Source organism: Lethenteron reissneri, chromosome 55, assembly GCF_015708825.2.
Source record: "Lethenteron reissneri isolate LAM-NWPU_2019-01 chromosome 55, ASM1570882v1, whole genome shotgun sequence".
NCBI lineage: Eukaryota > Metazoa > Chordata > Hyperoartia > Petromyzontiformes > Petromyzontidae > Lethenteron > Lethenteron reissneri.
Genome location: NC_083833.1, coordinates 8512572 through 8539473, shown reverse-complemented (window position 1 = coordinate 8539473; position 26902 = coordinate 8512572). Strand labels below are relative to the sequence as shown.

The following is a 26902-nucleotide window of genomic DNA, read 5'->3' as shown; positions in this document are numbered from 1 at the left end:
TCTATACAATGTGGGTGCAGAAACCCAAGAAACTCAAGGTAACGTTTTGAAACCCAAGAATTCGACCCTCGCCCATTGGTCACGAGGTCAGCGGTCAGCTGATCGAGCGCCTGGCGGCCGTTACAATTCCCAGCGCACAACGGCGCCGAGACATCAATCTCGCACTCTCATTGGCCACCGCCTCCGCGTCTCGCGCGCGGCTCGCCATCCGATTGGTTGGATTTGAGCTCGAGCCTTAAGCGCGCTGGGAAATGCAAATCCGCCTGCGGTCTGTCATCGAATCCCGCGGAAATCCTCCACCGGGGACTTGAGGGAACGGGACTTGGGGGGCTTTAGGAACTCGGGGGTCTCGGGGGTCTCGGGGGGACCCGGGCCACCCCCGGTTGGACCTGCCGGGAACCCGCCACCGCCGGGGAGCGACACGCCGTCGCCTGTCGCGCCTCCAGGAGCGGAAACATCGGGTAGGCCGCACCCCAGGCGCCCTCCTTGCCTGAATCGTAGCCCGAGTCGCTGCGCCGGTGCTCGGCGGGATGACCCGAGCTCGGTAGCCCCCAAGTCTCGGGCTCCGAGAAGTCGGGTAAAGTAAAGCAGTAACAGCACTGGCGAGGAGTTGAGCCGTGATGTGTTTCCCGTCGACTTTGTCGAGTCGTTAAATGGGCCGGGTGGTGGTAATTCCGTGTATGTGTGTGTTACGGGGCAAGGGACTACTGCAGCGGCAGTGGTGGGTGGTGGTAACCGATTTATCGGCCCCTGGACGATGATGAGCTGAATTTAACTCCAGAAATTTTACAGTGAAAGACATGCGCACGTACGTGCAATATCCCTCTTGTCGATCCACTGCTGGATGAAGACATTTATACGCTGGTGAAGGCGTGGACCATAAATCAAGTAGCACAGCAACTTGATTCTTGTATTAATCTGTGCGGAGCTTTGAATGTAACCCCTCTCGCATGGGGTAACCATGGTGGCTAGGAGATGTTGACTACCTCGCCTGGTATGCAGGAGGCCGTGGGTTCGATCCCGACCCTGACCACTGCTGTATATTTGGAATGTGCGTGTCTCTCTCTCTCCCCGTGGTCGCGTGGATTTTCTCCGGGTCCTCCGGTTTTTCCCTCCACGTTTAGAATTGGGCGTTTCGAGTATTTGGTTGCTATAAATATTCACGTGATAAGCCACGTCGTTGAGCAATCATTTGTGACCAGGTTGCTTCTGAAAAAGAGCTATACAGCTCAGCGGGCCTTATCTGGTAACATGAACAACAATAGTTTCGTAAGCCTGGTGGGTTTTCTCAGGATTCCTCTGACACTCCAAGCCATGAATAATGGATTGGCGAAACGTCCCAATATAGCAAACACTCCTCCCCCCTCCGATGCGATGAATCAATGTGAATCAGGCCCATTGGTGGTAATATTCGGTGTTCACGAGTTGTGGAATGGGTCACTTTGTCAATGCATGCTCCTCCTGAAAAAAAATAGTCTTTAGATTTAGCGAGGCTTTCCTATGAAGAGGAAATGATTTGTTAAAAAAAAATCACGGTGACTTCCTGCTCTCATTGAGCATTGATGGCATTGGTTCTGATCTTCACGGTTTACGGCTCTGCCAGATTCAGCGGTGAAAACTACACATTGCTAAAGCGGTGCCATAGTCCATCCGTGGGACACGGTTGAAAACCACATTTGACATGCACGGTTGACGTATGTATTGCGATGTGCATACGTTGAGCTCTGGGTACATGTCAACTCGCGTTTTGTTTTTATTTCTTAACGCTGTTAACCGGACGTGCAACGAACGCTTCAATGAGGAACTAATGCAACAGCGAGGTCATCTGTCCTGTGGCTGGTTGCAAATTTTCTTTTTTCGAACGCAAAGTAATGCGGAAATCGTTGGTTGTCAATCCGTGAACTTTGATTGACAGCTTCTGTTGACTTTGTGTCGCCATTGATTGTTCTGCTTATTGGAGACACTGTACAAATACTCGCCACTGTTGTTAGCCATGGGCCAGGAATTGAACTCGGGACAGGGTTCCTAGTGCAGTACGCCACCCATTTGTTAATATGAACGGTATTCAGAAGTTTGTTTCAGATGAATATTTCCCGAGTAGAACCAGTTGAGCTAAGAAGCTCCTTTTGAAGGAGGACACGGCCAGCAGACATCATATTTGTAATTTATTCTGTTAATTTAGTAGATTCGTTTTGCCTTAAGTTGACTTAATTTTCTTTACACTTACATTCACTTGTTTTAAACAAAAAATATATTTTTGCTACGAGGCTGTATTTCTAATGAAGGGCAGTGCAGAAAATGTATTATTACTCTAGAGTACAGCAGAGTGCTTAAAAAAATGTTAACACTTATATGGGACTATCGTTTTTAATGGAAAAATAACGGATAATACACTGTAACATGATAACAAATGCAATGTTAATAGCTTCAAAAAGTCAAAGAGTCTCCACTTGTTCGCCATCATTGTCAACACATGGCCTGGAATCTTCTCCAGGTGGTCTCCAGAGCCCGGAGGCACATTTCTTGTGGTTTTGTTGCAAATTCTCAGAAGTGTTAGCATTTTTATAAGCACCCTGTACATACCAGTGTTCCTCACTAATTTTCAGCGGGGCCACTTTCGCTGATAAGACATCACCAGTGTGAGGGCCGCCACACATTTGAAATCATTTGTGGGGTTTAACAGCATCACGATGATGATGGGTCGGGGTGTTTTCACTATTCGGGAATTGTCGAGGGCCACACGTCAGGGCCTGCAGTAAAGGTAACCAGTGGCCGCCAGTGGCCCGCGGGTCTTGCAATGAAGAACACTGCTCGATACAACGTCAAAGCTCCCCACCTTTGCGAGCCAGTGTGATGAAGTATGTTCAATAGCAATAGGTTTCACCCTTTCAACTGGTACAAAAACTGACACCTTTATACAAGGCATCATGTTTGCAATAACCACAGCACAAGCAGTCAAAATGCAAACAAAAAGAAACAACTCTGATGATGATAATGATATGAACTGTCCTTGAAGTTGATTGGTCCACACCCGAGGCAGATTTTCTTAGAGTCTAGTCTCCATTGGTGTTGGACCAGATGACGCCAAAAGGCGTACAACTCAAAGACAGCGCACTATCAGAGTATTGAGAGCTCGGGGTAAGCATTTACACTATGAGACCTCCTTTACCAGTGGCTAAATATAGTAAATGCCTTGTATAAAGGTGTCAGTTTTTGTACCAGTTGAAAGGGTAAAACCTATTACTATATTTTTCCACTGGTAAAGGAGGTCTAATAGTATGTTTAATAGCCCCATGATCTGCAATGACATGGGGGAGGCTATCATCCAGCGATGGAATTACGGTGCATTTTTACGTACTTTTATAATTTTTTTGTAGACTGGTCTGCTTTTTCAATGGTGTAAACCCTGCAACCTGTTCGTGTTTAAGCTGACCTGGCTCTGCAGGGAATTTGACCCAGGTGTCTGGTGGATACGAGTCTTCTGCCCTCACTGTGCTCTCGTCTGGTATTACTTAAATCTGTCTCAAAGTCCCCTTCTCGTAAAAACGTGACATATTACAGCCAGGCACGTGCCTTTTTTTTTTAAAGCCACCCTCTGTGTAAGTCATGGTGGCAATTAACATGTGTGGAGCCTTGTGATCTTCGAACGCAGAGTCGGTAGGTTGAAGACGTGAGGTTGGTGAGGAGGAGAGACGGTGGCTGAGGAGGTCAGGGTGCCATCATGGAGGAGGTGGACAGCATCATTCTTCATTCCCTCCGGCAGTGCGGCCTGTGAGTAACTGGGCCCACTGACCACACTCTTCCTGAACCACATACAATGACCACACTCTCACTGTAACCGCACTGTGACCACACTTTTTACATGACCGCACTGTCACTGTGACCACACTCTCACTCACCACTCCCTCACTGTAACCACACCGTGACCACACTTTTTACATGACCGCACTGTCACTGTGACCACACTCTCACTGACCACACCCTCAAAATGAACACACTCTCACTGTAACCGCACTGTGACCACACTTTTTACATGACTGCACTGTCACTGTGACCACACTCTCACTGACCACACCCTCAAAATGACCACACTCTCACTGTAACCACACTGTGACCACACTTTTTACATGACCGCACTGTCACTGTGACCACACTCTCACTGACCACACCCTCAAAATGAACACACTCTCACTGTGACCATATTCTCACTGAGACCACACTGTGACCACACTCTTTACGTGACCACACTGTGACAACAGTGGGACTATTTTTTGTGACCACTCAACGGTCAGTTCAAGAAAAAGTTTTCTCTCGTCTCATTTGTAATGTTCGTCTCAGCTGTTCTGCATTATGCCCATCTCGTTTGTTCTACTATGCTTGAGCTACATCAGCGTGTATATTTCTACGATCATTAATCACCAACTCTCAGATGCGTAGCTTTATGTCATGAGCGAAGGACTGTTGGGGCAAGTGCTGTTAGCCGGCACGGGCCACGAGAGGGTGGTGCGGCTAGCACCACGCCCGGCTGACTTTGTCTCCCCAGTGCCAATGTTTACGCACACTTCGCCAGCGACTCATTTCATGGCTGAGTCGGGTTAGGGGCTGACCAGACCTAGTTATGAGATTCGTCAATGTAGGCCATCAGTGGGCTATTAAACTTGTGTTGTCAGGTTCGGAGCGCAATGTGTCAACTGTTACATTACCGCTTCTCGTTCACACATACACACAATGTCACCACCTTAAGTTCAAGGCTTCACGGTGGGAACTTTGTTTTTGTGCGTTATTTTATTTTTTGCTTAATCAGGTAAGAGACTCGAAAGAGGTCGGGATGAGTCTCATTTTAAAGAGTGACCTGGGGCATTATCAGAATCAGAATTTTAATTTCCTGGAGGAATCCGATGAGCGATAAAGCTATATTTTCACAGATGTCTTGTAGGGGACAATGAGCACTGTGTGTAATCACAATTGAGTGGTTTGCCAGTCTTTTTCGAATTTTTGGCAAATTTGGACCACGACGCTGGCACACAGTAGCCCACGCTTGCCAATTACGCCACTGGATCTTGACCATCCGCTTTCATCGGGGGAGGGCGCAGGTTTTCGGACCGTGAAGCACTGCAACGAAGCGGCCAACTCACAACCATAGGGCTGCGTCACCGTGCAGGCGTCACTGTTTTTGTGAGTGCAGGAGAGGTAACGCAGTGGTCAGCGCGATGCGCTATGAGCAATAACTGTGGCGAAACATTTGAGCCAGGCCTGGCTCTCCCCTAGGTGAACTCAGCCTTCAATGAGTACCCAGTGCGGAGTGTAAATGTCAGCACTGCGGAGGCAAGTTAAAGCCCACTGATCTATGTAGCTCTTTTGTCAGAAGTGACCTGGCCACAAATGATAGCCCAACGAAGTGGCTTATCACATGGAAATTTATAGCAGCCGAATACTCTAAACGTATATGTTTATAAATGTGGAGGGAAAAACCGGAGGACCTGGAGAAAAATCCACACGACCACGGAGAGAGAGAGACGCACACTTCAACTATTCAGCAGGCGTTGGGGTCGGACTCGAACCCACGACCTCCCGTATACCAGGCGAGGCAGTTAACATCTCCTAGCCACCGCAAGATCACTTGCCTTAGACAGTCTCTTTAAAGGCTATGATGGGGGGTACCCATTTGCGCGTGTGTGTGCGTGCGCACGCATCTGCAGGGAGGTGCCGGAGGAGGTGACGGGGCTCAAGGAGTTCACGACGGAGTTGATCGTGGAGGGCGCCGTCCTCTGCCTGCGCGTCATCAACCCGGCGGCCGGCGGCGGTCTCAGCCACGTGCTCCCACCGGGAATGTCGGCGAGATTCCGGCTGGGGATGAGCCTGGCGCAGGCCTGCCAGGTGCGGGTGGCTGTGTGACCCCCACAACAGAGAGACGAAAGATTTATTCCGTTATAGCCTCAACAGACTGTTGGGGCGAGTGCTGTTAGCGAGTAGCACTTATGAAGGCCGGCACGGCGCACGAGGGGGGTGGGTGGCCAACACTACGCCCGGCCGCCTTTGTCTCCCCAGTGGTGATGTTTACACACCCCACCAGATACTCGTTTGAGGCTGAGTCGACCTAGCGGAGGCCCATAACCAATTCAGATAATTCGCCGCTGGTGTTGGCCGTGAGCGGAAATCAGAACTCGGCTCTCGCCGGGTTCGTAGCGCAGTGCGCTAACCGCTGTGACCCACGCGCACGCTCGCACTGATGCGTATTAGCACGTATCACATTTTCTTGGTTCTTTCGGTAAAGTCACGTAGAATGGAAATAATAAAATAAAAATAAAACATAATAAATTATTCTCACGACGTTTCGGCCACAACGCAAGTAGCCGTCCTCAGGTGGAGAACAGGTCTGTCAATGAGACAGAGTCTGAATGACAAGCCCCAGGCTTGGAGCGACTAGCCTGGGGCTTGTCATTCAGACTCTGTCTGTACAGACCTGTTCTCCACCTGAGGACGGCTACTTGTGTTGTGGCCGAAACGTCGTGAGAATTATTTCATTATGTTTTATTTTTATTATTTTATTATATCCATTCTACGTGACTTTACCGAAAGAACCAAGAAGATGAATCCCTGCAGTCACGAAAGCTTTAAATCGAAACGTATCACATTCTCACACACGACACACAAACACAAGCACACACGGAGACGCACGTCCCCCATGGCAAGTGCTTTTACTGCTGTTGCTGCTCTTGTTTCTGCTGATACTGCTGGTACTGATGCTGCTGCCACTAATGCTGATACTGATGCTGTTGCTTTTGCTGCTGCTCCTCTCCTACTGCTGCTGCTACTCGTGGTGCTGCTGCTGTTGCTGCTACTTATGCGGCTGCTGTTGCTGCTACTGCTACAGCTCTTCTACTACTGCTGCTGCTACTACTGCTGCTACTGCTCCCCTCCTGCCAGAGGTCGCAACCGGGTACCCGATACCCGTACCCTACCCGATACCCGGCTACCCGTACCCGGCCGGGTACGGGTACTCATTTGCGACCCTGGTGCGGCCGGGTACGGGTAGGCCGTGAGTCACTGGTGAGTAACCGTTTGTCACTCATTTCCCAACGTCTTGTCTCTTCTCACAATTCAAGTTCCTAGAATCAACCCACCCGCGCCTGCAACATGGCCTCATCTCAGACGTCGCAATCGGGTACCCGTACCCGTACCCTACCCGTACCCGGCCGGGTACGGGTAGCCGGGTATCGGGTAGGGTACGGGTACCCGTTTGCGACCCTGGTGTGGCCGGGTACGGGTAAGGAATCAAACCCCGTTTGCGACCTCTGCCTCCTGCTGATACTGCCACTGCTGCTACTGATGTTGCCACCGCTGCTGCTATTGCAGGAGCTGGGCTACCCGGGTGAGATCGGCTACCAGACGTTCCTGTACAGTAGCGAGTCCGAGATCCGTCGCCTCTTCCTCTTCCTCCTCGAGAAGCTGCCCAAGGAGAGCGCCACCTCTGCCGACCGGCCAGCCGGTACCCGACCCTTGACCCCTGGAGCCTGACCCCTTGATCCCTGCAGCCTGAACTCTTACCTGGGCTATATATATATATATAAGCCTCCGATAAGCGTGGTTGGCTGCGTAGGGTGCGAAAGAAGTTCAACATAATGCATATAAATATAAGCAGAACTCCATATCTGTGTGGCCACGTAAAAATACATTTTAGTCCATCGGACTGTTGACTCTCCAAACCCACAGCATCTCGCAGAAATGTATTCTGAGCAAGCGAACTGGATCGATGTTTAATATTCCGTCGGTCAATCGACTAAATTGGCGTGAACCGTCCCAGCTCTCAACGTCGTCACGGACCGGCACCCAAGTGCGCGCTTGCAGGCGGCCGCTTGCTGCGTTGGCACTCTTGCCGCACGCAGAGACGTTGCTGCCAGCGGGGGGCGGGGGGTGGGGGGAGGGCCCGAGGCTGAAGGAAAACCGCGTTCCGCCAGCTCGCTTCGTTACGTTATGAGCGCGATGCAAATGCAAGTGTCGTGGTTATCATTAAGGTTTAGGTTTTTAGCGTTGGCACAGGTAGAACCCATCGGGTAATAAATGTTCATTTTCGATGAGGACTTGGTTGCACCGTCGACACCTGGTTACCCCGTGTCAACAAAGATAATAAACCATGAACAGAGCAATCCAACAACAACTCCACACACGGCGAAGTTCTGCATGGCAAGGTCGTGCATCAATGCGGCACAAAAAATAGAGCCATGGAGCTGAGAGGTTTCCCCCATGCGTGCATGGGTGCGTGCTTGCGTGCGTGCGTGCTTGCGTGCTTGCGTGCGTGCGTGCGTGTGTGTCGAGCGGTAGTGTTGGGAGTGGTGGTGTAGAGATTGGCACACTGCGCTACGAACCCGGCAACCCGAATCCGATTCCCACTCACGGCCAACACCCAGTGACGATTATCTGAACTGGTCCTGTGCCTCTCCTAGGTCTACTAAGCCTGAAATGAGTACCTGGTGTGACGTGTAAAAACATCACCACTGGAGAGACAAAGACGGTCTGGCATGGTGCTGACCACCCACCCACTCGTGTGCCATGCTGCCATTCATAGGTGCTTGCTAACAGCACTTGCCCTAACATTGTTAAGGCTATACGGGGGATATTTGTCTTTGTTGAGCAGTAATACAGCAGTTCGCGCACCACTCTACGAACCCGGCGACCCGAGTTCCATTCCCGCTCGCGGCCACCAACTCCAGTGACAATCATCTGAACTGGTCGTGAGCCGCCTCTCTTAGGTCGACTCGGCCTCAAATGAGTACCGGGTGCGGTGTGTAAACATCGCCACTGGCCGTCGTGCTGCCCACTCACCCCCTTCGTGTGCCGTGCCGGCCCTCGCCGATTGCTAATCGCCGACGGCACTTGCCCCAACAGTCTGTTAAGGCTATCGGCCCGGCGGGGGAGGGGAGGGGAAACCTTTGCTTTTGTCTTTGTGTGCCGCCAGGGAAGATGGCTCTGCTGCAGAGGGCGATAGCCGAGCAGATCCGCGTGGAGCTCGCCACCCCCTGGGTGCCTCCGCTCTGCCGGACGCCGCTCCTCCTCTCGGTGCGTGCCCGGCGGCACGCGGCCCTCCCGCCCCGCGCGGCGGCGGCGGTGGCGGTGGACGGGCGTCGGGCTCGGTGCGGTTACAAGGGGTTCGGCGGTTCGCTGTTGGGAGTTGCGGTTGAAGTTCGGGGTTCGCCGTGAGGGTTGTGATTAGAGTTAGGGGCCAGGGCGGTGCGGGCTGCACGTTATGGGGGGGTGCAGGGAAGGGACGCATCTTACCCACCTCTTCTCCTGCTTCACCCACCTCTTCTTCAACCCCTGCCGCACCCGTTTAGCCCCCTGCGTCCTGCCGAACAGAAGCTGCGTGATTTGCATGCACGATCTCCCGTGTAACCTCCCCCGTGTGATGAAGATCCCCCATTTAACCTCAACAGAATGTTGGGGCAAGTGCCGTTAGCGAGCACCTATGAAGGCCGGCACGGCACGTGAAGGGGGTCGACACCGCACCTGGCCGCCTTTGTCTTCCTAATGCTGATGTTTACACACCGCACCGTGTGTTCGTCTTAAGGCCGCGTCGAGGCCCAGGACCGGTTCGGGTATTTACCGCTGTTATTGGTCGTGAGCGGGAATCGTTAACCGCTCCGCTAGAGCGCACTGACACGCGTGTGACCGTGTGTGCGTGGAGCAGTGGCGCAGTGGTTAGCGTGCCGCGCTATGAACAGCACTTTCCCCCCGAGGGGAAGTTTCGCAACTTTCTGTGATCCACCCACTCTTCCACAGCGCTGGATTGCAGGCGTTGCACCACCGTACGGCAATTATCGTCGCCTCCTGCCTGCCTCGTGGCCCAGGTCACTCTTGGGCGGGCAAATGAGACTCACCCTGGTCTCGTTGAGTTCTCACTCTGGTTGAACGAAAATCAGCTTCAACTTAAAACTCGGGAGCGCCGTTTGATCGTGGCCGGAAGGGTTGACAGGCGATGGATGTGAAGGTCCGTGAGGGCTATACGGGGGATCTTTGTCCGTGTGTGTGTGGTTGAGTGTCCGCAGGACCCCAGCAGGCCCGTGCCATTCCGCTCCGTCCCGCTCTCCGTCCCCGCCGACGTCACCGACAAGACCTTGCGCATCCCAAAAGGTGAGGCTGGTGTCCACCTCCTGGTGTCTACCTACTGGTGTCCACCTCCTGGTGTCCCTCTACTGGTGTCCACCTACAGCTGTCCACCTCCAGGTGTAGGCCTTCAACTGTCCTTCTACAAGTGTGTGTCCACCAGCAGGTGCCGCCCTAAGGGTGTCTGCCTACCAGTGTCTGCCTGCAAGTGGTGCAGTGGCTAGGAGATGTTAACTCCCTCGCCTGCTGTGCAGGAGGTCGTGGGTTCGATCTTGACCCTGATGCCTGCTGCTGTAGATTTTTCGTTTGCGTGTCTCTTTCTCTCCCTGTGGCCACGTGGATTTTTTTCCGAGTCTTCCTGACTTTTCTCCTCCACATTTAGAAACATGTGTGTGTGTTGAACTTCTTTCGCGCCGTACGTAGCCATCCGTGGCTGCTATCAATTTCGGCACGGTAAGCCACCTCGTCTAGCTATGATTGGTGGGCAGGTCGCTTCTGAAAAAGAGCTACATCGCTCAGTGGGGTCTTAGCTGGTAAAATAAAACATAGTTTAGTTTTAAGTGTCCGCCTGCTGGAGTCCATCTAGAGGTGTCCACCTGCTGAAATCCACCTTCAGGTCTCCACCTACAGGCGTAGACGTGGGGGCACACAGCAATGAGTACAGGACAACAGTGGATTGTCTTCTGCACCGCCCTCTGCTGGACACCGCGCGAAATGAAGTGGCGGCCGCAACGCGCCCCCCGCCTCCTGCCCCCCGGGCCCGCCTAGGTTCCCCGCTTTCTTTCCGCCACCCGCGGATTTCCGTGCGAGGGCTTCCGCGGATTTCCGCTAAGTTAAACTGCGCAGCCTCGCGCCCGCGCGTCCCAGCGGAGAGAATGGGAAGGCGATTTCCACCCACGGCGGAGCGGACTAACGAGCTGCGCTATTAGCGGGGGCGATGGCGCGGAGAGCACCCCCCCCCCCCCCCCCCACCACCGGGACGCTTCTGTTAGCGTTTCGTCAGCCAATTATCGGCGTCACCCAGGCGAGGCTGTGGCGGTGGTGGCGATGGTGGGCGGTGGTGCCCGCAGACTTGGGTTAGTGCCGTGGGGGGGATTTGGGGTGTGGGGGAGGGGTTTTTGGAGGCTTGGAGAAGTCGTTAAAGGCGACGCCTCATTAGCCACGTGATGAGACCCTGTTGTAGGGTGCACGTGCGTGTGTGTGCGAGTTCGTAGCTGTGCGCTGAGCGGCTTGTGATGGGAAAGTATTCAGTGTGTTTTTTGAGTTCCTGCAAATGTGTGTGTGTTTGTGGTGTCGCGGTTAGCGCGCTGCGCTACGAACCCGGCAACTTGGGTTCGATCCCGCTCACGGCCATCGCCAGTGACGATTATTTGAACCGCTCCTGGGCCTCCCATAGGTCGACTCAAATGAGTAAATATTGCCAGTAGGGAGACTAAGGTGGTCGAACGTGGCTCTGACCACACCAGGTGTTTGCTAACAGCAAAGTCTGTTAAGACGATACGGGGGATCTTTGTCTTTGTGTGTGTCTACCGCAGGCGTGCAGGCGTACTGGAGCGAGGTGCTGCCCCCGGTGTCCGGGCAGTGTCCGAGCCCCGCGCGCGTGGCCGCAGCCGTGCTCGAGAACAACGCGGCCGGCGTGAGCGCCGCTCAGGAGTGGGACGCCGAGTGGAACAACCAGGGGCTCGCGTCCCGACTCACCCCGGAGGTGAGCGGGGGGGTGAGCGAGTGGGTGTGCGAATGGGTAAGTGGGTGAGTGACCGAGCGAGTGAACCAGTGGGTGAGTGGGTGGGTGAGTGGGACGCCGAGTGGAACAACCAGGGGCTCGCGTCCCGACTCACCCCGGAGGTGAGCGGGGGGGGTGAGCGAGTGGGTGTGCGAATGGGTAAGTGGGTGAGTGACCGAGCGAGTGAACCAGTGGGTGAGTGGGTGGGTGAGTGGGACGCCGAGTGGAACAACCAGGTGCTCGCGTCCCGACTCACCCCGGAGGTGAGCGGGGGGGTAAGCGAGTGGGTGAGCGAATGGGTAAGTGGGTGAGTGACCGAGCGAGTGAACCAGTGGGTGAGTGGGTCGGTGAGCGGGTGTGTGAGTGGGACGCCGAGTGGAACAACCAGGGGCTCGCGTCCCGACTCATCCCGGAGGTGAGCGGGGTGGGTGAGCGAGTGGGTGTGCGAATGGGTAAGTGGGTGAGTGACCGAGCGAGTGAACCAGTGGATGAGTGGGTGGGTGAGCGGGTGGGTGAGTGGGACGCCGAGTGGAACAACCAGGGGCTCGCGTCCCGACTCACCCCGAAGGTGAGCGGGGGGGGTGAGCGAGTGGGTGTGCGAATGGGTAAGTAGGTGAGTGACCGAGCGAGTGAACCAGTGGGTGAGTGGGTGGGTGAGTGGGACGCCGAGTGGAACAACCAGGGGCTCGCGTCCCGACTCACCCCGGAGGTGAGCGGGCGGGTGAGCGAGTGGGTGAGCGAATGGGTAAGTGGGTGAGTGACCGAGCGAGTGAACCAGTGGGTGAGTGGGTGGGTGAGCGGGTGTGTGAGTGGGACGCCGAGTGGAACAACCAGGGGCTCGCGTCCCGACTCACCCCGGAGGTGAGCGGGGGGGTGAGCGAGTGGGTGAGCGAATGGGTAAGTGGGTGAGTGACCGAGCGAGTGAACCAGTGGGTGAGTGGGTGGGTGAGCGGGTGGGTGAGTGGGACGCCGAGTGGAACAACCATGGGCTCGCGTCCTGACTCACCCCGGAGGTGAGCGAGCGAGCGGGTGGGTGGGTGAGTGGGTGGGTGAGTGGGTGGGTTAGTGGGTGAGTGAGTGGGTTAGTGGGTGGGTGGGTGGGTGAGTGAGTGGGTTAGTGGGTGGGTTAGTGGGTGGGTGTGTGTGTGCATGGGTGGGTGAGTGGGACACCGAGTGGAACAACCAGGTACTCGTGTCCCGACTCACCCCGGAGGTGAGCAAGTGAGTGAGGGAGTAGGGTGGGTGAGTGAGTGAGTTTGATAAGTGAGCGTGTGTGTGAGCGTGTTTGTTTCTATGTGAAGGGAACATACCTCTTGTCCCCACATGACTGTCTCTTTGCGCACACTCGCTGACCCGAGCGTACGCGTGCGTGTGTGGCTGTGTGCGTTTGTGCGTGTGTGCGTGAGTGCGTGAGTGTGTGCGTTTGTGCGTGTGTGCGTGTGTGCGTGCGTGCGCGCGAGCAGGAGTACCGTCTGCGCAAGCGCGAGCGCCTGCACAAGAAGGTGCGCGAGCAGTTCCGGCAGGCCGTGACACGAGGGCTCGCCGACCCCGTCTCGGCGTTGGGGGTCACGGCGGGGGTCCTGCCGGGGGGAGGGGGCGCCCCTGCGGGGACGGCAGCGGTCAAGGGGTCCCGCTTCGTGCACACAGAGAAGCTCATCTTTACGCAGGTTCGTGCGTGCGCGTACGAATGTGTGTCGGTGTGTGCAGGTGTTTGTGTGTGTGTGTGCATGCGCTAATAGGCATCAGCCCCACCAGAACTAAGCACCTGCCTGGGTATTTTGTACCATCGGACACTCCACCCCCACAACTCTCAATCGGTGATGGGGCAGTTGTGGAGAGAGTGGAGAGTTTCCCATACCTGGGCAGTGTGTTCATGACCGACTCCGGTTTAACAGCAGAGGTCTCACTCCGAATCAGTCGAGCGGCCATATCTTTTCATCGGTTGCGTAACACTGCGTGGAAGCTCCCTGGTCTGTCGCTCCGCACGAAGCTTCACGTCTTCTCGGCCACGGTCATTCCCTCCCTTCTCTACGCTTGCGAAACGTGGACCCCCCTAATGGAGCATCTTCGTCAGTTAGAAACATTTAGGCTGGCCTGCCTACGATCCATCCTGGGTTTAACCAGGCTGGATTGTGTGAGGAGCTTACAAATCCTTGAAAGATCTGGGCAAAGTCCCATCGGTGTGCTCCTCCGGCAGGCAAGGCTGCGTTGGCTGGGTAATGTAGCCCGCATGCCCAGCCACCGCATGCCTAAACAGCTTTTGTTCGGCCGGATAGAGGGGGCTAAACGGGCACGGCACGGGCTAGAGAAGAGATGGAGTGATGTGGTACAGGAGGACGTGGAGCTGAGTGGACTTGCCGATGACTGGTACCAGCGGTGTCAAGATCGGCCTCAGTGGAGGAGGCTCGTGAAGGACGCTACTGGGCAGTTGGAGGCAGTCGCCCTCCAACACCAACAGAGGGCGGAGGAGCGATGCTCACAACAACGAGCGGAGCACCGGGTGGCTAAAGCACAACAAGTTAGCACAGTAGGGGGCACAGGTGGTGCATCAGCCAGTCATCTCGGTCATCTCGGTCAGTCGATCTGTGGCACCTGGGTCTGCGCCGTGACCTCCTGCCAGCGGGCGTTCGACACTTCACATGGCCTCAAGGTGCACATGGCCTGGCACAAGCGTTGTGGTGACGTCACTGCCACTTAGTGGCGAATGGCGGTTGTTGTTGCTAATGGCCAACATCAGTGACGCATATCTGAACCGGTCCTTGGCCTCCACTAGGTCGACTCAGCCTTAAACGAGTACCCGGTGCGGGGTGTCAACATGAGAATTTGAGAGACAAAGGCGGCGGGGAGTTGTGCCGGTCACACACCGCCTTGTGTGCCGTTCTAACGGCACTTGCACCAACAATCTGTTAGAGGCTATATGGGGCATCCCTGTCTTTTTGTGCGTGCACGAGTGAGTGCATGTTCGCGGGTGTCTTTTTAACATTAGTATTGTTTACCCAGGAAAACCTCGGCAAGTCTCATTGCCAAGAGGGTATTGCCAAGTTTTCACAGTCGGGATTCCAACAGAGCAGTATGCGGTGGCATTCTTTTCAATTTGGCAAATTTTGGACCGTTAAGCCGGTAGACAAGGACGAACTCCTGTCCGAACGACGTCGCGGGATCTTTAACGGCCACCTCTCAGTGGCGCGCGGCATTCTCGCGGCTACAACCGCAGTAATAACCGGGGCGGCCGGCGGATCCAGCCGCACCGCGAGCGGCGATGTTGCACACGCCTGCGTGCGGTGTGCGTGTGTACCCATACGCGCGCACGCACTCCACGCGCGGGGCTTTAGCTGGCGCCCGTGGTTTGACACCCGTTCCCGTCTTGGCTGCTGCAGGAGCAGGACAAGCCGGAGCTGTTGGCTTCTCCCGGCGATCGCCGCGCCGTCAGCGAGGACACCGAGCAGGTGCGGCGGCGGCACCGTCTTCACCGCCAGCGGCACCGTCGCCACGGCCGTCTTTGTTTTTGTCTTCGCCGTCCGCCGCCACCGTTGTCATCAAATTTGCGCTACCATTGCTACCTCCGCCGTTGGCGCCACCACCATCGTCATCATCGTCACCGTTGTCATCATCGCCATTTCCGCTACCTTCATCGCCATCATCATCAGCACCAACGCCATCATCGGCACCACGACCTTAATCACCGTCGTCGTCGTCATCGCTACCGACTTTATCACCACTACGATCGAGCCCACTGCCGACCACACACCATCATCACCACTGTCATTGCCGTGGTCATCATTACCATCATTACCATCACCATGACTACCACGACCGTCATCAGCATTGCCATCACTATCACCTCCACCACCGCCGTCACCATCGCCATCACCACCACAGTCATCTTCACCACCACCACCATCGTCATCACTGTCCACATGATCGCCACCACCACCGCCGCTGTTATCATCACCGCCACCGTTGTCATCGCCGCCATCATCGCCACCTCCACCGCCCCGTTTGCCCGTGCAGGATGTGCAGGCCCGGCGAGCGAGGGAGGCGGAGGAGCTGCAGGAGCGGCTGCAGCGCACGGCGGCACAGGTGGAGGCCCTGGAGCTGGACGCTCGGCGGCTGCGAGGGGGATTCACGCAGGCAAGGGCACGCACACACACAGACACGCATACACACGTACACACACACACACACGTACATACACACACGTACACGCACGCACACACACACACACGCACACACGTACACGCACACACACACACACGTATACACACGTACACACGTACACGCACACACACACACGCACACACGTACACACGTACACACACGCACACGTACACGCACACACGCACACGTACACGCACACAAGCACACGTACACGCACACACGTACACGCACACACGTACGCACACACGCACACGCACGCACACACGCACACATGTACATGTACATGCACGCACACACATGGACACACACGTACACGCACGCACACGTACACGCACGCACACACGTACACACGCATATATACACACACACATGGACACACAAATGTACATGCACACACAAATGTACACACGCGTACACAGCACACACGCACACATGTGCACGCACGCACATGTAGTGGGTTCAACCGAGTTGCACTCTTAGACTTGGAGGCAGCGCATTTATTTAGTTCCAGCACAACGGGGAGACTACTTCCCCTTTAACACGACAACAACCTAGGGCGGTGACCTCCCTGGCTAACTACACTGGTTACCGAGTAACTATTAACTCCGGACCCGGGACCAACAGCATCCTGCCCGGCTCCACGTGCTGGAAGACTCGCAGAACGGAGATCTGATAATTGTTTTTTTACCCTTCTATCAGCCATAATGCAAACACAAAAACATAACTCAACATAACTCTGATAATATATGCATTAGTGCATATATTATCAGAGTGGGGGAGTTAACATCTCCCCGTGTCCGTCAGGTGGAGGAGGAGCTAGGGGCGAGTCAGCAGGCCCTGGCCGAGCACCGAGAATCTTTCCGCGTGCGCAAGGCGACCCTTGACCTCCTGCCCGACGCCCACAACAATGCTGCCAAGTTGCAGGTGACTCCCTGACCCCCCCCCCACCACCCCCTACCACCCCCCACACCCGCCCGCCCCCCCGACCCCCTGACCTCTGCTTTCTCACCTCAACCAATCAAGGGTCAAGTGATGGAGCCGACTATCTGTATTGAGTGTATGTGTGCGCCTGTGTGTTTGTGTAAGTACGCGTGTTTTTCTTTCTGCGCGTGCATCTCTGTGCGTGTCTTAAGTGTGCGCGTGTGTATCTCTGCGCGTGGTGCTGGCCTCCCCACCCCCCTTCGTGTGCCTCGCACTTGCCCTGACAGTCTGTTCAAGCCGTACGGGGGGGATCTTTGTCTTTTTGTATGCGTGTGGTGTAGGCGGTGGTGGAGAGCAGTGCGAAGAGAGTGCTCGCCCTCACCGCTCAGTGGGAGTCTCACCGCTCTCCGCTCGTGCAGCAGCTCCGAGAGCTCAAGGAGCTGGGACTGTCCTGCCAGGTGAGTCCGTGAGCGTGTACCTAGCCTGGCACAAGCGCTGCGCTTAACAGCGCCGTCGCTCAGTGGGCAGTGCCGCCGGGCGTTGTTGTTGTTGTGGGTGTGAGTGGAGCGGTGGCACAGTGGTTAGCGTGCTACGCTACGAACCCGGTGACCCGAGGTCGATTCCCGTTCACGACCAATAATAGCGGCGAATATATATGAACCGGTCCTGGGCCTCACCTAGGTCGACTCGGCCTTAAATGAGTACCTTTTACGGTGTGTAAACATCAGCAGTCTGGAGTCCAAGGTGGCCGGACGTGGTGCTTGCCTTACCACCCCATTGCGGGACGTTTCAGCCTCGCGAACAGCACTTGCCCCAACAGCCTGCTAAAGGCTACACAGTGGATCTTTGTCTCTTGTATCTCTGCGTGCGCGTGCAACTGTGTGTCTGTGTTGCTGCGTGACTGTGTGTTCGTGTGACAGTGTGACCGTGTGTCAGTGTGTCCGTGTGTCCGTGTGACCTTATATCCGTATGACCGCGTGTCTGTGTGACCATGTGACCGTGCGACCGTGTGTGTGCGTGCGCATCTTCCTGCAGGAGGCATCGTCTCGGCGCGTGGCCCAGATCCGCGAGATGAGGGTGAAGATGAAGAGCACGGCCGAGGAGGTGCGCAACAAGGAAGACCTCCACCGCCAGCTGGTACGTGCACACGTGCGTGCGTACTGACATCACGTACTCGTGTGCGTACGCACACACATTTGTCTCTATGCGAGGCTGTGGGTCTCTGTGGATCTGTGGATGGGTGCAGTGGTGTAGCGGTTAGCGCGCCGCTCTACAAACCTGTCGACCCGAGTTCGATTCCCGCTCACGGCCAACACCGGTGACGATCAATCTGTACTGGTTCCGGGCCTCTCCTAGGTCGACTCATTCTCAAACGAGTACCTGGCGAGATGTGTAAACATCGCCACCGGGAAGACAAATGCGGCCGCACGTGGTGCTGGCCACCCACCTCCTTTGTGCGCCGTGCCCGGCACTTGCCCCGACAGTCTGTTCAGGTAGTAGGTTTTTACCCTTTAAACTGGTACAAAACTGACACCTTTATACAAGGCATCATGTTTGCAATAACCGCAATACAAGCAGTCAAAATGCAAACAAAAAGAAACAACTCTGATAATGGTAATGATATGCACTGTCCTTGAAGTTGATTGGTCCACACCCGAGACAGCTTTCCTTAGAGCCTAGTCTCCATTGGTGTTGGACCAGATGACGCCAAAAGGCGCACAACGGGAGGGGCGGGGGGGAGGGATCGATGCTGAACTTCTTTCGCGTCTCCACGTGGCCAGCCGTGCTAATCGGGAAGTGCGGAACCTCGTGCAGGCCTCCGACTACGAGTCGATGCCGAAGGACGTCGCGCGAGCGGCCTACACCCAGCGCATCCTGGAGATCGTGGCCAACATCAAGCGGCAGAAAGAGGAGATCGGCAAGGTGGACCCCTCCGACACGCCTCCTCCTCTCTCCCCCACGGCCTCGGAGTCCTCTCTTCCTCCCGTCACCCCCGTCACTCTTGGCGTCTCGTGCGCGTCTTGTGGGTGGGGGTGGTTCGCGGCTCTACCCGTGGCGAGATGTTAACTACCTCACCTGGTATACAGGAGGTTGCGAGTTTCAATCCCGACACCGAAGCCGGCTGTGTGTTTGGAGTTTGCGTGTTCTCCCCGTGGTTGTGTGGATTTTTCTCCGGGTTCTCCACGTTCAGAATCGACATCGCGCGTTCAGAGCCATTTGGCTGCTGTAAATTCCCACACGATGATGAGCCACGTGACCGTGTACGTGCGTGGCGGTGGGCGCGCTGCACTACGACCCCGACTCACGGAGACCCATAGACTCGCGTAGAGAGCCACGAGAGCTTTGAACGTTTAAATCATCATCTATATTGATAACTCATTTCTGTAGAATAGATGTTTTGTTTACTTTGCCTGTAGACTAATATTACCCATCGACTTGCATTGCTCAAATACTAACTTTACCCACAGACTAACATTGCCCATAGACTAACATTGCTCATAGACGAGCATTGCATACGTGCAGACATTACAGACCCGTAAAAGATTTCGCACTCGGTGGCAAAAGGTTTGCGCGCAGACCGAGGCGTTCTGGGGTCAGCCTGGGACAACCGTTGGATCGACCCCCACGAGACCCCATTAAGTTATTTTGGAGGAAGAGGGAGGAGGAAATTCGAGTGGTCGGCACTTGAAAGGAGGAGTCTCCCATCTGCAGTTTGCCACCAGCGGGGGGTTCCCGGGTCCGGATGGTTTTGCCGCGTGCGCGCGGTTACACTTTAGTGGGGAGCAGATGTTGCGGCGAAAACCGTGGCCGCGGTTACTTTGGTGTTCACCCGGGGTTGAGGCGGCACGGCCGCGAGATCGACGCTTCACAATTACGCCGCTGTGGCCAATGCCTCGCAGCGAGAAGGGCCCGGGTTCAATCCCCGGCCTCGGCGCCATCGTTCGTGAGAATAGGCCACTTGCGTGCTGGCGTCGCGACGCAAATAATTTGCCAAATTTGAGCGCAACACCGCGGGAGGAGGACGAGGAGGGAAGGCAGCAGCAGCCGCAGCCACGTGGTGAACCGGGCACCGACAGTTCCGCAGCCCCACGTCTACTAAGATGTTCTCGGCTAATTAACGAGTGCGCTTGTCACATGCGGGGAGGGAGCCGGAGCACCCGGAGAAAACGAGGGGGCAACGCTGCCCCATCCAGGTGGGGGCAGGCACTTCCTCGACGCCCGCGGAATGGAGAAGTTTCACAACGTTTCTGTGATCCACGAACCCTCGCTTGCCCGCCCCCCCCTCACCACCACCGTACGCCAATTATCGCCGCCTGCTGCGTGACCCGTGGCCCAGGTCACCCTGGTCTCTTTGAGTTCTCACTCTGGTTGAAACAAAATCAGCTTGAACTACAAACTCGGGAGGGCCATTTTATCGTGGCTCGAAGGGCTGACGGGCGATGGACGTTGAAGGCTGTACGGGGGGTCTTTGTCTTTGTCGTGCCAAGGTGCTGGCTGATACCCGTGAGGTGCAGAAGGACATCAATGGGCTGGCTGGAAAACTGGAGCGCACATTTAGCGTTACCGATGAGCTGCTGTTTAAGGTTTGTCATGGGGGGTGGGGGGACGCGTGTGTGTGTGTCCATGTGTGTGTGTGTGTCCGTGTGTGTGTCCATGTGTGTGTGTGTAAGTGTCGGAAATGGTGGTGCACTGCACTGCGAACCCGGCGGCCCGAGTTTAATTTGTACCTGGTGTGGTGTGTGAACATCAGGGAAGTCAAGGCAGCCGGGCATGTACACTCACATGGAACTCATACTCTCACACGGAATCCATAGACTCACACGGGGCCCATAGACTCACAAGGGGCCCATAGACTCACACGGAACTCAGACTCACACGGGCCCCAAAGACTCACACGGAACTCATAGACTCACACGCGGCCCATAGACTCACACGGAATCCATAGACTCAACGCCTCGGCGTTACCGCTCGCAGCCGCTACGCCGCCGCCACCATCGTCGGCCTCACCGCCGCCCGGCTGTGCGCGCGTGTGACTTGCTTCCCATACAGGACGCCAAGAAGGACGAGACTGCACGGAAGGCCTACAAGCACCTGGCGGCGCTTCACGAGGTGAGGCCGCGCTCGCCCCGCTCGACGCTCGACGCAGCAACGCCTCGCTTGACGCGGTAGAAACTGACGCGGTGATGAAAAGTGCCATGGCCACGAGATGTTAACTTCCTCGCCTGGTATGCAGGAGGTCGTGGGTTCGATCCGGAGCCTGCCACCTGTTGTATGTTTGGAGTTTGCGTGTCCTGCCCGTGGTTGCCTGGATTTTTCTTCGGCTCCTTCCTGTTTTCCCCTCCACGTTTAGAATCGGCTGCAAAACATTTCCGCCGTGATGACAAGCCACTTCGCTGAGCTATCATTTGTGATGGTCAGGTCGCTTCTAAAAAAAAGAGCTAAACAATCTAGCGCAGTGGGCCTTGCCTGGTAAAATAAAAAAACTGTTTTTTTTTTTACAGTTAAGTTAAATTTCCACGGCGCCTGGACCTCTCCGGCTCGTGAAACCAGGTGGTGCAGTCGCACCACCTGCACACTCCAGCGCTACGCCCCACTGGATGTAAAGATGCATTGATTCATCGTGGTTGAAGGGCGTTTGTCCCCTGGTTAATTTAGACTAAACCGGCGCACGCCACTTGGAGCTCAGCAAGGTCACTCACCGTGTGCCACAAACCTGGCGACCCGGGTTCGATTCCTGCTCACGGCCAACACTGGTGACGATTATCTGAACCGGTCCTGGGCCCCTCCCCTAGGTCGATTCAGCCTCAAATGAGTACCTGGTGCAGTATGTAAATATCGCCACTGGGGAGACAAAGGCGGCCGGGCGCGGTGTTGGCCACCCATCTCCTCGTGTGCCGTGCCGGCCTTCATAGGTGCTCGCTAACAGCACTTGCTCCTACAGTCTGTTAAGGCTATACAGGGGATCTTTATCTTGTGTGTGTGATTGTGTACGTCTGTGTGTGTCCGTGTATCCTTATGTACGTGTGTCCGTGTGTGTGTCCATGTGTCCTTATGTACGTGTTTCCATGTGTGTGTCCGTGTGTGTGTGGTGTCTCTCCCATCTCCCCGCTTCCGCTGTGGGTGAGAAGAATTGCGCTCAGCTGATCCACACGATCGAGGATACGGGCGCGGTGATGCGGGAGATTCGCGACCTGGAGGAGCAGGTGATGGCTGCACACGTGCACGGGGGGGGCGTGCGTCCATGTCACTCACACCGCTCACACACACACCGCTTACTCGCTCGCTCACACACACACTCACACACACACAGCTCACTCACACATACAGCTCACTCACCACTTACTCACACACAGCTCACTCATTCACACATACACACACAGCTCACTCGCACACACACACAGCTCACTCACACACACACAGCTCACTCACACACACAGCTCACTCACACACACACCGCTTACTCGCTCTCTCACACTCACACACATACACACACAGCTCACTCACACACACACAGCTCACTCACACACACACACTCACTCACACACACACAGCTCATAGCACTCACACGCACACAGCTCATAGCACTCACACACACACACACAGCTCACTCACACACACACACACAGCTCACTCACACACACACACTCACTCACACACACACAGCTCATAGCACTCACACGCACACAGCTCACTCACACACACACACAGCTCATAGCACACACACACACAGCTCATAGCACTCACACACACAGCTCACTCACACATACAGCTCACTCACCACTTACTCACACACAGCTCACTCATTCACACATACACACACAGCTCACTCGCACACACACACAGCTCACTCACACACACACAGCTCATAGCACTCACACACACAGCTCACTCACACACACACCGCTTACTCGCTCTCTCACACTCACACACATACACACACAGCTCACTCACACACACACAGCTCACTCACACACACACACTCACTCACACACACACAGCTCATAGCACTCACACGCACACAGCTCATAGCACTCACACACACACACAGCTCACTCACACACACACACAGCTCACTCACACACACACTCACACACACACAGCTCATAGCACACACACACACAGCTCACTCACACACACACACACACAGCTCACACACACACAGCTCACACACACACACACCGCTCACACACACACAGCTCATAGCACTCACACACACACACACAGCTGATAGCACTCACACACACACAGCTCACTCACACACACACACAGCTCACACACACACAGCTCACTCACACACACACACAGCTCACACACACACAGCTCACACACACACACAGCTCACTCACTCGCACACACAGCTCACTCACACACACACTCACACACACACAGCTCATAGCACACACACACACAGCTCACTCACACACACACACACACAGCTCACACACACACAGCTCATAGCACTCACACACACAGCTCATAGCACACACACAGCTCACTCACACACACACACAGCTCATAGCACTCACACACACAGCTCACACACACACACAGCTCACTCACTCGCACACACAGCTCACTCACTCACACACACACACACAGCTCACACACACACACACAGCTCACTCACACACACACAGCTCACTCACACACACACACACAGCTCACACACACACAGCTCACTCACACACACACACAGCTCACACACACACAGCTCACACACACACACACACTCACTCGCACACACAGCTCACTCACTCACACACACACACACAGCTCACACACACACACACACACAGCTCACTCACGCACAGCTTACTCTCACACACACACACAGCTCACACACACACAGCTCACACACACACACACAGCTCACTCACTCGCACACACAGCTCACTCACACACACACTCACACACACACAGCTCATAGCACACACACACACAGCTCACTCACACACACACAGCTCACTCACACACACACACAGCTCATAGCACACACACAGCTCACTCACACACACACACAGCTCACACACACACAGCTCACACACACACACAGCTCACTCACTCGCACACACAGCTCACTCACTCACACACACACACACAGCTCACACACACACACACAGCTCACTCACGCACAGCTTACTCTCACACACACACACAGCTCACACACACACAGCTCACACACACACACACAGCTCACTCACTCGCACACACAGCTCACTCACACACAGCTCATAGCACTCACACACACACAGCTCACACACACACACACAGCTCACTCACACACACACACACACAGCTCACACACACACAGCTCATAGCACACACACACACAGCTCATAGCACACACACAGCTCACTCACACACACACACAGCTCATAGCACACACACAGCTCACAGCACACACACAGCTCACTCACTCGCACACACAGCTCACTCACTCACACACACACACACAGCTCACACACACACACACAGCTCACTCACGCACAGCTTACTCTCACACACACACACACAGCTCACACACACACAGCCCACTCGCTCACACCGCTCGCACACACACAGCTCACTCACACACACACACACAGCTGATAGCACTCACACACACACAGCTCACTCACACACACACAGCTCATAGCACTCACACACACAGCTCACTCGCTCACACACACACACAGCTCACACACACACAGCTCACACACACACACACCGCTCACACACACACAGCTCACACACACACAACTCACTCGCTCACACCGCTCGCACACACTGCACGCCCTCTCCCTGCTCGGCACACGCACGCCGCTTGCGCGCAAACACGCACGCACCCCACCCAGGCATGCAGGAGGGGGCGCCGCTGCTGCAGCTGCTGCTCGGAGGCTGTGATTGGCTCAGTGCCACAACCCCTCAGGGATACGGTGACGTCTCACCCAGGTGCTGCTCGCTAACAGCACTTGGCCCCACCAGTCTGTTAAAGGCTGCGCGGGGGATGTTTATTTTTCGATTTAAAGCTTTCGTGACTGCAGGGATTCATCTTCTTGGTTCTTTCGGTAAAGTCACGTAGAAGGGAAGTAATAAAATAATAAAAATAAAACATAAAACATAATAAAACAATTCTCACGACGTTTCTTCACCTGAAGACGGCTGCTTGCGTTGTAGCCGAAACGTCGTGAGAATTGTTTTATTATGTTTTATTTTTATTATTTTATTACTTCCCTTCTACGTGACTTTACCGAAAGAACCAAGAAGGGGGATGTTTATGTTTGCCTTTTTATTCCCAAGACATTTACACGTATTCGCTTGCGTGCGTTTCCGCTCGTGTTGTTCTCGCGTTCCCGCCTTGAAGACGGAGCTGGAGCGGAGCAAGAAGACGCTGTCCAACCTGGAGCGCATCGTGGGCGACCTGCGCGCCATGCAGCACGAGAACAGCCTCCTGGGCGCACGCATGCACAGCGCCTGAGCACCCGCACGGCACCTGATGAACGCCCATGCGGGGCCTGGGTGCCCGCACGATGCCTGCACGCTGCCTGAGCGTCTGCACGGTGCCTGGGCGCCTGTTCGGCAGCGAGGACGCAGCACGCGTCCCCCGTGCGTGACTGTGCGTGACTGTGCGTGCGCTCGCACAGTCGGTCACGCTTCTGCAACCCGCTCACGATTCACAGCCACGCACTAAGAAAAGTATAGCCGTAACAGAATCCTGGGGCAAATGTCGCTAGCGAGTAGCAGCACTTATGAAGGCCAACACGGCACACGAGGGGGGTGGGTGGCCAGCACCACGCCCGACCGCCTTTGTCTCCCCACTGCTGATGTTGTTTACACACCGCACCAGGTACTCTTTTCAGGCCGAGTCAACCCTAGGGGAGGCCCAGGACCGGTTCAGATAATCGTCACCGGTGTTAGCCGTGACTGGGAATCGAACTCGTGTCCCCGGGTTCGTAGCGCGACGCGCTAACCGCTGCTCCACCGCTCCCCACAGCCACACGCACACACACACGCACACAAACACACAAACACACGCACAAACACACCCCTCTCTCACACTTCCCTTCCGTTCCTCACCATCACCGCCACTGCCTTCTTATCTCACTCCATGCTCTCAATGCCCCTTTTCTGTCTTCCTCCATGCTTCCACCCGCCCACCGCTCACTCCCCCCCACACAGCCACTGCCGCTCCAATCTCTCCCTTCCTGCTCCCCCCCCCCCCGCTCCCAGAGCTGGTGGATCACCCGAGGATGGGAGTGGTATCAATTGATCGCTCGGTGCGTCCTGTTGCTCGTCCCCCGGCCGCGGCGTCGCCCGCGACACAGCGCGGAGCCGGGCTCCGTGGAGATAACCGCACTGAAGATGAACTGCCGCAGCCCTCTCGGACAGATAAACGAGCAATTGGACGCGCGGGCGGGTGGGCGAGCGGGTGGGCGAGCGGGCGGGCGAGCAACTGGGTGAGCGGGCAAATGGCTCCACAGCCCCGCTTCTGTCACGCCGTGGTCAGGGGAGATGGGGGGGGGGGGGGCTGGGGGGGTTGGCGCCGTTCTTGGTGAGCGCGATCCCACGCCATGTTAAGAGGATTCACGACGCGCGCGCGCACGCACGATGTAAACAATGGAAGCGAGAAATAAAGAAGCGGAGGAGGAGGGAGAGACGCGTGCAGGCGAGAGCGCGGAGCGTGTGAGCCGAGTGAGGAGCGTGCGAGATGGGGGGGGGTAGCGAGCGAGATGGGGGGGTGGGGTGTGGGAGACGCGCTCGCGATGTGACGGCGCAGCGCCGAGCGACAACGCGATGTGACAACTCGGCTTCTGGCTGACAACACAACGGTGACAACACAACGGTGACGACGCGAGTGCGGCAATGCAAGTCTGTGTCGCCACAACAGAGCGCAGCGACAGCACGGGGCGCGGTGAGAACGAGACTGGGAAGGCCGCACGGTGTGACGACGCCGACGACGAGTGAGCATCACGGTGTGACCGCGGCGACGCCGTAGCGAAGACGACACACGGTCTGACG

At 55.7% G+C, this 26902-nt stretch overlaps 1 protein-coding gene across 1 annotated transcript; it reads left to right on the top strand.

Annotated features, from left to right (window-relative positions):
• The first annotated feature begins 242 nt into the window (after positions 1 to 242).
• LOC133356829 (coiled-coil domain-containing protein 22-like) lies at positions 243 to 26501 on the top strand. Its single transcript, XM_061574545.1, has 18 exons — positions 243 to 461; positions 3653 to 3771; positions 5700 to 5877; positions 7357 to 7489; positions 8957 to 9057; positions 10044 to 10128; positions 11637 to 11806; positions 13288 to 13491; positions 15202 to 15270; positions 15836 to 15955; positions 16787 to 16906; positions 17245 to 17361; positions 17939 to 18040; positions 18719 to 18826; positions 20392 to 20487; positions 20954 to 21013; positions 22033 to 22107; positions 25248 to 26501. Exons 2-18 carry the CDS (start codon positions 3722 to 3724, stop codon positions 25359 to 25361), a joined length of 1902 nt encoding a protein of 633 aa, XP_061430529.1. The 5' UTR covers positions 243 to 461; positions 3653 to 3721; the 3' UTR covers positions 25362 to 26501.
• The last annotated feature ends 401 nt before the right edge of the window (positions 26502 to 26902 follow it).